The following is a 15,066-nucleotide window of genomic DNA, read 5'->3' as shown; positions in this document are numbered from 1 at the left end:
AACAGGTTTTTATGAAACTCTGCACCCTTCGCTCATTTATCAATACATGACGTAGGTTGTTCCACTGGTAATTCCGCGCTTTCTGTCGTCCACATGTATTTGGTCTGAACCTCAATGACTCCATTTCTCTTAAAGGTGTTTTTTTCCTTCCTTTGTTTTTGTTTTTTATAGGTGACGATATGTTTGGCCATTTCTTTTTTAGTTAACTTTTGAAACTCATCATAAAACTTGGAAAAATAGAAGCTGCAAAAGGAAAACTTCAGTAAGCTCAGTATTTCTCACCGTTAATTACCGGAAATATCTACTTCAAATACCTCTTCGTGCCACCACAATAACTTTCCATCCACCTTTTTGTGGCGGTAACTGAAATATCCTGTTGAACTAATGAATGTTGATTTTCGCGTCTCAGAACGTTGATCAGTTAGGTTTGATTGGTTTGTCAGTATGCTTGTATACGCATGCGTCCAGCCTCTTATAAACGCGAACATTTGCTGGACAGGTGAGCAAAGCGTCGATACGCAGGAGATATCACTTTTCTAAACCTAACGTACCTTCTGGACCTTCTGAAAAGCTGTTCCTTGAGACGTCTTCTTTCTGCCATGGTCTATATTACTCAGGGTTGGATTTCAACACTTTTGCTCTATCTATGGTTGCCTTTGATAATTTGTGCGAAAGGTGAGCTATAACTTGAGTTGTTTTAGTTTCTATATTTCATCTCCACCCTCGAATGCAGAACTAGCGAGACTCTTTCCGAAGTGTATAAAAGCAGAAAAAAGAAATCAGGACACGTATTTGAAATCATTTCGTATCGACAAAAGTGTTATCTTTGCCTCAGCAGTAAAACAGAATATGGATGCCACAGAAGAGATGCTTGCTTCGCTTTACTGCGGCTGCTTGTCAAAACATTAAGCATTGTAACTATTAAATATCTCGACTTAACTTTGCTCGACTATGTTTTTCGACAAACCAAAAAGAAATTTGTCGAGCAAAGCTTTGGCAATTACTAAATTTAGAAAATTCACCTCAATTTTTAGGAAATGAAATTTCCTTTTCGTTACAACTGACTTCAGTAAAACCAATCATAACAATTGAAGAATGCATAACGCGTTAAGTAAATGTATATATTACAGCGGAAGAACTAAAGCGTTAAATCCTTAGCTTGCCAATTAAATAAAAATTTTTTGTTTTGCCAAAGAATTACGAGAGAAAAAATTAAATTATTTCTTGATAAAGAGAGTTTTTGAGGGGGCTTAAAAGTCGAATAAAACTTCTTCCTCTATGTATTTTTCACTATGGCTATTTACACTGTCAGTTTCAGAGCGTATGGTTAATTCAGTGTCTCAGTTGGCAATTTTTTATTATTTATAAAAACTTGAGGAATGCAAACAGCTGTTAAGAATGTTTGGGAAAACACAAAAGCATCAAACAATTACATTACTAGTTAAAGTTAAATTCTCAGAAACCCAGAGAAGAAAGGGTCCTGGCGTAAATTGCATAGAAAAGAGGAATGTCAGTCATAAATGTGTTGTTTCTCACTCTCTGTTATTTCCCCTTTTTTATCTTTCTTGATTTGATTGATACCACGACACAAAAGTAACTTACCTCGAAAGTGCTTCGATAGACACTACATACATTAAAAGAATGAATAAATAAATAATGAAATGAAAATGAAAAGTAATAAATCAAAAGTAAGAAACAATACAAAACAAAGCAAAAAAAAAATTAAAAAAGAAAGTAGAAATTGATGAATTAATGATTAACTATTTTATTGTTTTAAAAAGAAAACATATTGCAAGACCCCAGGACTACATTACTAAACGTTACGGATAAAGTGCCATATCGTCAATTTCTACAAATTAACCACATTGTAAACTTTATCAAAAGGAAATAAGAAAGGAAGAAGATACAAACAAAGAGAATTCATAATATTAAAATTTGTTTTGTACTAGGAAAATACACAAGAAAACAGATATTTTTGGTTAAGTAGAAGAAAAACAAAATTATCATGATTGACAAGTTTAATCTTTGAAAGAAAATGATTATAAGCCTGTGGCCTTACACTGTAACCAGTGATGTTAACAGAGCTTTCTTTTCTTTTCAATCATTACCTGACTACAGGATTATGTAAACTACCTGAAGGACAAACCTTCCGAACTCTTCCTCCAGTGGTTCTACAGAAAGCGTTCCACATAGAAAAGTTCCATTATCTACATGCGCCTTCTATTGGAACACTCGCAGTACACGATGTGTTCGACTGCACTTTTGGATGCCTCCACAATCCTCTCTCTGTTCTTCTGTGAATCTGGCCACCTCCGAAAGAGCAGACGGTACATTTTGGTGTGAGTTCTTGTCTTCCGATGGATACAGAAATCCAAAGGGATACAGGAGGAACCAGAGTTCGCACCACTTTAATCTAGACGTGAGTATGATTAGTATGTGTAATCAAATGGCGACGAGTGAAATTAGGAAATAATTTCACTTGCGTTTTTTCAAAATTCTGATAATTTCCCGAGCCTTTAGAGAAGCGAAATTATCAGAATTTTGACAAAACGCAAGTGAAATTATTTCCTAATTTCACGAGAAAACCATTTGATTATCTTTTAATATCATTCACAACCGCAATTGTTTTAATTATTGATTTATTTTATCGAAAACCGGGAACATGAAGAAGAATATAGTTTTCGTTTAAAGCATAGATTATTGTTAAAGTTTGTAATTTTCTGAGTTTCTTCACAAAAAATACCTTTCGAATTCTTCGTGCCTGTTAATAATTTTCGGCCGCTTCTTTTAATTTCGAAACTTCTTCAAGGGTCACCGTCTTAATCTCGACGCCATCTTGGCTCTGATCGAGATACAGGAGATGTTACCATAGCAATTTTGTAATTTTACATGTGAAATTAAAATTAACGCTGAAATTTCGCGCCAAAATTCAGGAGTAATTTGTCACCTATGATATTATACATATTACTTCGTGGACATACTTTTTCTACTTGCATATTTCTCTCATTTTTATCATCATAGATATTATTAATTTGATTTAGTAGAATGAGTTCGGTGATGGAAGAATTTTCGTCAAAGAAGAATTCTACTACCCAACACCGGCACAGCTTCACTAATTCATCTTTTCTTAAAGCTCTAGAAATCTTGCCTCAGTCGCTACTTTGTATATTAATAATTTCATCTTTATATCGTTTCAGTCACCTTGTTCATCATATCCTTGCCACAATGGAGGCGCGTGTGAGGCAAACCACAGAGACAATACATTTGAATGCATCTGCGAGAGCGGTTTCACTGGAGAGTATTGCGAAAAAGGTAACACTGTTAAGCAAAGTAGTAAGAAATGGGTGATGATAACAGCGAACTAACTCACTCTAACACTTTAAGCAAAAAAGCACTTGCCACATGAGCAAATGAGAAATTTATCTTCGTCTAAATGTGATGGTGATGATCTGTTCTTTTTTTAGCCAGTATTAATCTGCTAACTCATACATTTTTTTTCCTGACAGCTTTGAAGGCATGTAAAGATATTTATGATGTTCACAAGTAAGTCGCGTGAGTTTTTGTGGTCATTACAGAACCGAAAAAGAGTGAGAATATAAAACAACGCCCGAATCACTATTGTTCCTTTAATAATCATCTTTACAATTATTGGTGTCATCATCATTATCATCATTATTGCTATTAGTATACCCGTTATCGTCATTATTATTATAATTTTCATCCTGATTACTATAACTTTCATCGTCAATTTTTGATATTAATATTTGTAATAGCATTACAATTATTATTAAATTTAAAACCCTGTCCGTTACAGGCTTAACGTGAGTAAGTTGGTCCCTCTGATCATCAGCGAGAAACCAGTCTCCATTCTTTGTCACATGGGAGATTTTGGATGTGGAGATGGAGGATGGACGCCTGTGATGAAGATTGACGGCAGCAAGGTTTGAGTTTTTTTTTCCTTCTAATGTAATTGCCAGATCAATATTTCCAGTATGTCGGAGTACATCCATCAGAACATTAATAATGAGATACCTGCACTGAATGAGTTGAACAGAAAGTAAAGTAATGCTAATAGTTTAACAAAACCTTTCGTATTGAGACTAGTAACCTTGCTTTCTCATGAATGTCTTCCAATCAAGCTGCCTTTTGTCGAAACATGTATATGCTTTTTACGTGTACATGCTTTTGTACGTGTATGAGCGATCATTGACAGTGACAGTGACCAGCATTTCGACAGCTTGAGCGGAATCTCGCGGCTGCCAAAATGTCAGATTGTATCTCTTGGCATAAAACCAATCAGTGCATCGGGAATGAGACCCATCTCTACAACTCTGTCACAGATCAGTGTGGAAAACACGAACAAACGAATTCCTATTATTTTTGACAGGACACCTTTCACTTTCGCAAATCATACTGGACTGATAAAAACGAACACAATCCTTCTGCAGGGGAAACTGGGTTTGACCAACGGGAAACAAAGCTGTCCACTTACTGGAACACACCCTTCTCCAAGATCTGTCTCGGTATGAAGATCGATCAACAGCTCAAGTTCATTGTCATCATCAAGCAGGCTGACTCTCTGTACTCACTGATCGCTGATGGGAGATATCGCAACACATCACTGGGTCGTGACACGTGGAAGAAGTTACTTGGTAATAATGCTTCTTTACAGCTCAAATGTGACAAGGAAGGGTTTAACTCAGGATGTGGTGGTAACATCGCATCCGCAAGGATTGGAATTGTGACCAATAACGAAGATGACTGCATTTCGTGTGATTCCAGGCTCGGGTTTGGTACAGAAGGAGCTGTTGATACAAACAACACCTGTGGAAACGCCGCTACATACGAGCCTGGTAATGGAGACAAATACATCAAAGCCATGGGTTATGTATTGGTTCAGTGAATGGAGTTTGCATGAGTTATCAGATTTACCTTACAACGATGTTGTGGTTTTAAAGGACGTCTTAAATCTTCTTTCACTGGAACCCCATTCACACCAGCAAAACAACATCGTGAAAACAAACAAATCGTGAAAACAACAAATCGTGAAAACAAAAAAATCGTGAAAAATGAATTTTTTGTGGAATTAAGAAGTCACTAGCTTTGTATTTTCAGTGTTCTAAATTTGAAGTCAACAGGCATTGGCTTAAGTGGCTTCTTTGAAAATAAAAATTTAAAACGGTGTTTGACAAAACAGCTTTAAAACATGTTTAAGCTTAGGTTTGAAAGGAGTATCAATAATATTTACTGACTGTAAAATAGTGCCTCTCGCTTCATGATTACTAAATGCTTATAGTACTATGTGATGTCCAAATCGGTCTGTTATCACACGATCGATTTACCGAATCGAACGACAGAGAAGTGGAAGTCCGTATGTTAATGAAAAGCATATTTACTGACTACACTGGATGAGACAAAATCCTGTTACAAATTTATTATAACCATTGCAATTTCAGAAAAAAACAAAATGTATGCATTGAATGAAACGCTCATAATTGTGATCTAGAAACACTTAACCATTTCAACCTTTGCCAAATACACTCTGAAAATTCCCTGGAAAGAACTACCTTTATAACTTTGAAAATCCCCCGCTCGGAATGGTAGCCATTGCATAGCCATTGGTAGCCATTATAGTAATGCATTTTGTGACGAAGAGAATTATTTGAGTATACTCATTGTGATTGGTTGATGATGTATAACTGTCCAAGAGGAAGTTTCCATCCGTTTACAACTTTTTATAATCATTCATGAAAAATAAGGCAGTTTATCCACCAACGTATTAATTAAGGATTCTGCAAGGACGTTGGTAGTGAGGTGCTCTTGGTACCTATTACAAGGAGGCTGAGTGGTTTGGGCGCTGTGCTTGTAAACTCTTGGTCCCAGGTTCAAGCTCTTCACCATGCTACTCACTGGATTTGTTCTCGGCTGCGCCAAGTTCAACTTCATGGCCGCACTTCAGTAGTATCTAGCCAAATGGCCTGCCTCTTGCCAGTTCGGATTTTTAGAATAATTTGTTTATTTATAATGTTTGTCTCCAATTTGTTCGAACTGGGTTTGTAAACCCCTTTGGTAGTTAAATGAGTATACATACATACCTACATTCTTTGTTAAACCAATTTATGAGTAATTTACTAACTTCAAAAATTCGGGCGCAACATCTGTCAAGAAATGTAAAAAAGATATATTGAAATTTACAAAGCAACCAGTTGAACAATCAGACATAGTTTGATGCTACTCTGGTTATACGAATGTAACCAAGAAGTGACAATTCATAGACCCAACGTTTCGACACTCCTGTCTAGTGCCTTCATCAGGGGTGATGTAATCGTTGCAACAGCAGTTCCTTTTATATACCCACTAGTAGGCTTCCCTTTTTTCTTACAGGCGTACACAGGCAGGCGTTACGTTGTAAGCCGCCATCATCATGAGTGAACTTGGCAGTGCGAGATTTCATGTTAAGTTCAGACAACTGTTTTCAAATATTTTTTCCCATAACTATCTCAAAATACATGAAGTACACTAGGACGTTATGCTTTACTTCATATCATATCTCTGCATGCTCCAGTATGTCTTTTCAATGAACAAGTTCTGTTTTTCAAATAGAATGCGAGGACTTGTGGACCCCAAAGGCATGTCTCCCACAGGCACTTCCTTTATTGTTTCCGTCCAATTTTTCCCATCCCTGCCCCCCACCCCAGCTGGCAAATAATGGTGCTTGAGATAAATGTTTAATGAACTTATTTAATCGCTTTCACCATACTTACAATACTAAAAGGACTAAAATATACATATGAACAAGACACGGAAGAGAACGGAGGACAAGAGTGCGGGACACACAACAAAGCGAGGCTCCAAATTAAGTGTGCCCTTACGAGAAATACAAAAATACTAACTATGTAAACAATAGATGGTGTAAACAGTATATAAAAAGTACATAAAATAATAAAAGAAAAAACGAAAACGATAGGAATAAATCCCTCATGCGGTCGGTGGAAAGTCCTAATAGCAACAGTTACCAACTAATAGAAGATCACGTGACCTACTGCATTTGCAGCAGATCGACTTCCAGGTGTTGAAGTTAGTGACGTCATAGTTTGTACGAAAAGCAGCCGAATAGCGTTGGAGTACAAATTTTTGAGGCTTTATGGCGTTTTCCAAGTAAGAGACAAACTGACTTGTTGGCTCAGAAGCCAAGAAGATATCTTCTAAACTTTTGTAAAAGAAGATGGGTAACCTGAATTGATATTGATTCTCAATGAGTCTTTATGACACCTCACAAATAAATTTTTTATACTTGCTGTTAATGCTTTGTGCAAATTTCTTACAGGTACCTGGTAGGTATCATATGACAACCTAAAAGAGCTCTCAAGGTACCCGATAACGATGACACTGACATCAATATCTTCTGCCGGAGAACTGCATTTAGTTGATATTATGCAAAGGAAGAAAACTAATCACTTTGAATTCTCACTTTGTATTATCTCATTATGCAAATCCTGCTGTTTGCTTGTTATTTCATTGCAGCTGTACCTTATTCGAATCTATTCTAAATGTTTTTATGAGTGATGTTTTATCATAAATTCCCATCAGCAAAAATTTCAATGATTTTCTGCGAATGTTGTTACAGACAGCTAACGAGCATTTCGCGTGGATAACACAATCGCTTTGATTATAGCGAGAACTTTATTTGAAAAAGTTTATTATTATCTATTGCATCATTCCGCAAGTACAGCTAAGGACTGAAGACGGAGAATCGTAGAAAGCACTCGTAAAAAACGAAAAAAAAAAAGTAAACAGTTATTGGTAGAATTAGCACGAAGACTCAAATATTATATATGCTAACTTGAAACGGCGTGTTATGGTTGGACTTATAAAGCACGTACACAACATCATTTGTTGAAGATATATATATATATATATATATATATATATATATATATATATATATATAACTAACTGCAGACAGTACTGTTTCGGCCTTCTGGGCCTCATCAGTGCAGTGCTAATGCTAGGATGGAGGAGAACCAATATGGTCACCCCAAACGATCCAACCTTTGTGGTATCGTCTAAGCCATGCCAGAGTGCTCAAACTAGAGTACACTAGCGAGCATGCGCAATTGCAGAGCAATGACTCATCCTAGTTAGAGTGCTCAATTTGGACATGAAAGCAAAGCTTTGTATGCCAAAGAGCTATATCTAAAGAGCTATATATATATATATATATCTAAACAGACTAGGGGAAGTCGTGGCTGTGAAGAAGGGCTCGATGCGGGTTATAGAGCGTTTCAATAGCGGTTTTAAATTAATGACACGAAGATTGTTTCACCATTACTCTAAGTTTCACGCAGCTTGCGCTGCGATCGTCAGACGGTTTATTATCGATGGAAAACATACCGTGCTACAAAGTCAGTTTATAAATAGAAATTATAGTTAAAATAATGGGAAGCAATTAACAAGACAAAAGGACGGTTCTATTGGTTTCGCAAGTATCCCTGGAATTGTCTAAGAATCGAAATGTTATATCCAGAATATGGTCTGAGAAGAGACAAGTAGAGAAAAGTGAGGAAAAAAGGAATAAAAAACGAGAAACGAGCAAGGCGAATAAAAAAAGAGAGAAATATATATAAATATATTATAAGACAATAATGAAAGTTTTTGACAGGTGTAATGTCTTTTATTGCCTGATAAGAAATTGACTATTGATGACAAACAAAACATCACTAGAATTCAATTACTTGTAAAGATGAGCATAGTTTAAATGAGTCATGAAAAACTTTTGTGCCATGCGTTCCGTTTGTATCTGTGTGTTTCTGTCATACTCCATGATAATCGTGAGTGCGACATCACAAGGTAAATTCAAGCAATCTTCTTTTCACTTACGTAAATATGATTCATCGGTTCCTTTCTGGGAGTTAGACAGTCTTTTTTACATACTATTCAGTCCGCTCAGTTTTAATTGCCAGCTTATTCTAAACATCCTTGTATAAAATGTTATTGGCGAAAACAGACTCGTTTATACCCCGAGATTTAGAAGGAGACCTTTGACACTAGACGCTTGAATAAAAAAAATAATTAAGAAAAGATGGTCTATATATTGCTTCCCTTCAAACTATCCAACACGAAGTTGACATATGTATTTTTCCTCTCACTTCAAAATGATAGGGATAACTAATTCGGCTATAATTGATGTAAGTGTGTCTTATTCTCAGAAATGACAACGATGTTTGGCTTAGCTTCTTTCCTTAGCATCCTATAAAGTTTCTTTGAATTGTGTCAATCAAGAAAGCTTAGAACGCCTCTACTTTACTTTTAAAGTTCCAGAATGTTATAAGTAATCCTTTCAGCACAATAGAAATGCGTTATCGACCAAACGTGAGGTCAAGATAGCTGGATATTGGGTGAGAAGAAGTCAATGTCCATGAAAGCGCAAATTTTAACAAGTTAAGGCTAATATCCCGCCATTTTGACTGAACAAATTTGGTATTAGAGGATTAAATATAGAAGAAAAATATTTCGCTTTAATAATAATCAAGAATAATTTGTTTATTTTCGAACGCTGGGAAAGAAAGCCAACAGTGATGGCGCTTTCTCGAAATGTTTATTTAACAAATTGTAAAATTTGGTGATTTGATAGGTATTGTTTATGTTTGTAAAAAAATGTTCACAAAAGCCAAAGCAGTACTTACTGAGAAATGATACTGGGGCCATCGTTTTAGCTTAGGTAGCCTATTAGAACGCAGGATATTCACTTCCTAGCGGGGCTCCCACGCGCGCGAGGCACGCGTGGAGCAGAGCCCCATACCCATGAAATATGGTCAACCTCTTTTTGTTTGGATGTCACGTGACTGACCGAGCGTACGTACGTGCCCTCAGATTGCACGGGTAGGGTAGGGGAGACTATCAAGACGAAGGGAGGGTTGACTTAGGCGAGTCTTGGCAAATGCACATCTTTTATGTTATCATTAATATTACGAACTTGGGAGCTCCGCTTTTAGGCTTGGCTAAATCTATATATTATTCCTCATTGACGCTGCCAGCTTTACGATAAGAGTACTATTATCAGTATGTTTTTAATTCACTTTACGTATTCTCAAAGTTGAAGACTTCTCTGAAGCAGACCAATGCCGTCAGTTGAAATTCCCGTCTGAAAAAGCATTTGACGGCAAACGCTTCATTAACCACGTGATTCGCATCATTGAAGTCATGGTCATGGAGTTTTGTGAAACCATGTGTTATATGGAACCCAACTGTGTCAGCATTAATATTGACAAACGAGCGGATGGAAGTGGAAAGTACAAATGTGAACTGAATAATGTTACTCACGAAGGACACAAAGACGAACTGATAGAAGATGGACATTTTTCTTACCATGCAGCTGAGGTAAGTAAATTATCCATGTAACCTCTGATCAACAGCGTGGTTGACGGATAGAAAGAGCAGGCCTACATGAATCGTGATCCTCCATATCTAAGCTTCGTAAAGTTTATTTGGAAATTTTCTATCCCTAATGGCTATCATTACAAGTTACTCAGTGGTACGCCGCCACCTCAATAGTAATGATTGTATTACTAATAGGTTTACCTCTTTACCCTTTGGTCAGAGCGCTTGTGTCAAAAACTCTTGCAAGAACAACGCCACTTGTCAAAGTGGTTTTACTGACGAAGGATATCGCTGTTTGTGTACTGCTGGATTTAAGGGTCAGACATGTGATGAAGGTAAATGTTCTTTCCATCTATCCTAACTGGTAGTTAATAGCTCTATGTGTACGAGTACAGTCGAAAATGTTATCGATGCCCCTTCTCCATTATTGCATTTTTTACTTTGTTGTTGAGATATTGATGAATGCGCAAGTTCTAAGCACGACTGCAGTGCCAGTGCTGTGTGCATGAATACCAAGGGATCGTACAACTGTACATGCAAACCTGGATATTCTGGTGATGGACGCACTTGCAAAGGTGCATTCCATATATTTGGAAGTGTTTCTTACTTTTAAATTAGAAAGAAGGGTAAATTAAAGCAGTTTCATTCCTCGATTCAACGGTCTCTATTTGCTGTGACTAACTTGTGTGTTATCTCTTCAGATGTTGATGAATGTGCCGTTGGGAATCACGACTGTGGTACCAATGCCGTATGCAACAACACCAAAGGATCGTACAATTGCACATGCATGACTGATTATTGGGGAGATGGAAAGACGTGCATTAGAAAGGGTGAACCGCTATGTAAGATGTACTTTAGCCCAACGTTTAGTCATTTGTAATGTTTCTAAGTGCCAGAAATCATTCAGTGTAGTTAACATATAGTTTCCAAAGACGGACATTCTCATAACTCTTAGAAAATTCACAGACCTAGGCGAGCAAAGTGAATGAGTGATATAGGTGCGAAAAATTTAGATAGATGGTACAGAAGCATGTTTTCTGATGCCATTTATAACAAAGTACCAGTAGTTGGTAAAACCATTGAGCTATCAGACAACTGTTAAAAAGCAGTACTTAGTATTTGTCACATTTTTTGTTTGTAAGAGATTTTTCACACTTTAATTTTATTTCTTTTACTTTTGTCTTGAAACATGTTTGGGAAATTAGTTTCTACCTGCAAGGAATTTTATGGCGGGCAAACGTAAGTTGATATTTAATGCAGTTTACATTTCAATTTGAAGTCAGATAATTAGCTTACAGATGGAAACAACTTGTTACTTTTAATACCAATTTCTAATTTTGAATAACTGTTTTTTTTTTTCTTATCCTTTTCCGTCAATTTTGCCAAGGGTATGTTAATCAAATAAAACTATTTTTTCCTCATAAATCCCCGTAATTACTAAACGGGTTTTCGAGAAACAGCCTTTCTAGGGTTTAGGTTATTGTTTTAATCTGTTACTTTTGAACGGTAATGAGCGGCGAGTATTTTCAGGGCAATCAATCACTCTTTGCAGGTCGATCGTGGATGACCCGGTGACATTAAAAATTGATTCAAAACCAGTCACCGTTCGTTGTCACAAAGAAATCGATGGATGCGGTGATGGGGGATGGACGCCGGTTATGAAAATCAATGGCTACAAGGTTTAATTTTTTAATTTTTTAATTTTTTCAGCTATCATTTGTTTTCGTTTTTTAATGCCTGCTGTCTTACGTAACGTCTTCTTTGTAATTGTGGACATCAACCTTTTTATAATTTAAATTAATACCCGGTACCATCCAAAGTGAGAAGTAAACAGCATACAACTATGGATCAAGTATGTCTGTTTTGTTTGATTTGAACATTCATTTATCTATTTATTTGCCCAATTATTCCTTTTTAGAAAACCTTTCATTATGACTCACATCGTTGGACTGATAAGAAGGAATATAACTGTCCTGGTGGACTGACTGCGTTTGACAAGCGAGAAACCAAGCTACCGACTTACTGGAACACGCCTTTCTCTAAGATATATTTATCTATTTATTTGCCCAATTATTCCTTTTTAGAAAACCTTTCATTATGACTCACATCTTTGGACTGATAAGAAGGAATATAACTGTCCTGGTGGACAGACTGCGTTTGACAAGCGAGAAACCAAGCTACCGACTTACTGGAACACGCCTTTCTCTAAGATATGCCTTGGTATGAAAACTGCCAAACGCACGAAGTTCATTGTCATCAACAAGCAGGCCGACTCTCTGCACTCACTGATCGCTGATGGAAAATATCGCAACACGTCACTGGGTCGAGACACATGGAAGACACTTATTGGTTCGAAGGGCTCCCTACAACCCCACTGTAACAGGGAAGGCTTTAATGCTGTGTCTGACAAAGGATCTCACTCTAGAGCAAGAATCGGAATACTTGGTAACAATGAAAATGATTGCAAAGAATGTGATTCCAGAATTGGGTTTGGTACTTCGGGGAAGCCTTATAAATCGATCACGTGTGGAAATACAGCCTCAAGGTGGCATGGATCGGATAATGGAAGAAGTAATATCAGAGCAATGGGGTACATCTTGGTGCAATAGAAAGGCACCACCTGGGAAAGATACCACGAAACGATAAAATGGCGTTGCTGGAACCTTAATCTCCCGTTATTCATTATCATAGCAATAAGAACACGGATGAATTAATGGGTGACTAGATGAGTGAGTAAATCAAAGACGACGAACAAATGAATCAGTCATTAAACAAACACCTTAAGTGTCATAGAATAGAGAATTAAGTTATCAGATGATTTGAAATTTGGTCCTTTTCCCTATAATCAGCAATTAAAGGTAGCTCTTTTAATGAAAGGTATTTGATAAAGTTTAATATTAAACTTTAAGCTTAATATGTCTAAGGGTACAGTTTACTTTATTTCGAGTCCTAGTTGCCAAAATATAGGGCATGAGGTAATTAAATGATCTTTTTTAGATTGGCGAGGCTTACCGTTGTATGCTAGAATTAGACATTAAACGAGTACAGCTAATATTTCCTACTGTATGATAAGTGCTAAGCTAAGCTTACTCCGTGATAATTTAAATTTACGTTAGGTCTCTAAAATGTAAAGAATACTTAGAAATTTTCCAAACAGCTTTTGGTTTATATGACAAGTAAGTTAGCTTGGAATCGGAAACAGCCTACAAAATAACACTTAGAATATTAATGCGAAAAAGCGCACACACATACATACACAAAGCAATGCTAGTTACGTATAAATATGCGAATAAACATAAAAATGGTAGGAATCGGATACAATCTCACAGTTTTCTTCAAAGAGTTCCTTGAAATGAACAATCTTCCACGGCAGCTCTCTCTCTGATAAACAGTCGGTCACTTTCGACAACAACAACTACAAAAACAACTTATTTTGTTTTTCAATAATAATAGGACTGAGTGAAGTCCAATTCCGAAATCTTATTACCAGTTAATCATAAAAATTACAATTTGCGAGAAAAAGTTTTGAAAGAAAGAGACAACTGATATTTAAAAAATTAGGCTGTGATTGATTGTCTTAAAATGCAGCTTTGAATTTGTTCGGCTTATTGAAATGTCCGATAACAAACTGTACGATAACAAATTGGAAGGTGAGTTAGTGAAAAATAGGAGTGTTTTTAATCAATCTCAATCAAGGAAATTGTAGTTTTTATCATTAAAAGTGGAGGCCTTCTGAGCAAGCTACCACCCTCAGCCCCAAAGTCATGCAAAGGATTGTATTTCAACTATTCGACTCCTGGCTTTGAAATGTGTGCATTCATATCCGTTTAATGAGTGCTTCTTTGGACATTGACCTCAACCTTGATAACCATTGAACCCAGAAGCAATTGAGCTAAGTTAAATAGAAATTTGATTTTCAGAAGGAGGGAGGACGCTTTATAACAATTTTATTCATTAACAAATAAGAATTGCTAAACGGGAAATGGGTCTTGTGGTCTCGGTATTTTGAGCAGGATGTCTTACACGACTGGTAGGAAGCGAACTTAGAAGCGCGCGGTTTTATGTTAAGGTCAGACAACTGTTTTCAAAGATTTTTGCCTCGTAATTATCTTGAAATACATGTATTCATTACGAAGTTTTTCTTTAATTCATATCATTTGTTTGCGTAAGCATGTTTGCTCAATGAAGAGATTTTGGTTTTCGCCATGTCAGGATTTGTGGGTCCCAAAGTCATTTCTACCCCAGGAACTTCCTTGCCCCTGCCCCCACCCCGGCTGGCAAATAACGATGCTTGAGATTAATTATTGACAACCCATCAATTTCTGAGGTTTCATAACAATTTCCGAGAGACATGCTAACTTGTTAACTCAGAGGCCAAGAAGTTATCTGCCGAACGTTTATCAATGGAGGATGAAAACCTGAATTAATTTGCCTCTCAAAGAGTCTTTGAGACAGCTGGCAAAAAATTGTTGAATCATCGCTGTTATTACTTTTTGCAAATTTCTTACAGGTACCTCGTAGGTATAATGTAATACCCTTAGTCAACTAGTTCTGAAGGCGCCTGACAACTATGACACTGTCATCGACATCTTATGAGACAACTGCAATTAGTTGATATTATGGAAAGGATAAAAACTAATTAATTCTTTGCCGCATCTTGAAAAAATGTAACAACAATATGAAAAA

General features: G+C 36.6%; 1 protein-coding gene and 1 pseudogene across 2 annotated transcripts; both read left to right on the top strand.

Moving 5' to 3' along the window:
• The first annotated feature begins 166 nt into the window (after positions 1-166).
• Positions 167-5,182, top strand: LOC111319256 (uncharacterized; annotated as a pseudogene). The gene is made up of 6 exons (XR_016002587.1): positions 167-675; positions 2,119-2,419; positions 3,198-3,312; positions 3,507-3,543; positions 3,815-3,941; positions 4,388-5,182. The product of XR_016002587.1 is annotated as an uncharacterized LOC111319256 (transcript).
• A 3,044-nt stretch (positions 5,183-8,226) lies between these two features.
• On the top strand, positions 8,227-14,527 carry LOC111319257 (uncharacterized). Its single transcript, XM_088763549.1, has 8 exons — positions 8,227-8,850; positions 10,097-10,380; positions 10,601-10,715; positions 10,833-10,955; positions 11,082-11,222; positions 11,586-11,619; positions 11,933-12,059; positions 12,465-14,527. The coding sequence occupies exons 1-8, from the start codon at positions 8,766-8,768 to the stop codon at positions 12,987-12,989; spliced, it is 1,434 nt and encodes a 477-aa protein (XP_088619675.1). The 5' UTR covers positions 8,227-8,765; the 3' UTR covers positions 12,990-14,527.
• The last annotated feature ends 539 nt before the right edge of the window (positions 14,528-15,066 follow it).

Source organism: Stylophora pistillata, chromosome 6 (genome assembly GCF_964205215.1).
Source record: "Stylophora pistillata chromosome 6, jaStyPist1.2, whole genome shotgun sequence".
Classification (NCBI taxonomy): Eukaryota; Metazoa; Cnidaria; class Anthozoa; order Scleractinia; family Pocilloporidae; genus Stylophora; species Stylophora pistillata.
The sequence above is the reverse complement of the archived record's forward strand: the minus strand, read 5'-3'. Positions and strand labels throughout refer to the sequence as shown.

Excerpts from the sequence above, each read along its gene's own strand:
- LOC111319257 (XM_088763549.1), top strand. The coding sequence starts at position 8,766 with ATGAAAAACTTTTGTGCCATGCGTTCCGTTTGTATCTGTGTGTTTCTG. Across the intron at positions 10,381-10,600 it reads TTTCTTACCATGCAGCTGAG|AGCGCTTGTGTCAAAAACTC; the intron begins GTAAGTAAATTA and ends CCCTTTGGTCAG. Across the intron at positions 10,716-10,832 it reads GGGTCAGACATGTGATGAAG|ATATTGATGAATGCGCAAGT; the intron begins GTAAATGTTCTT and ends TTTGTTGTTGAG.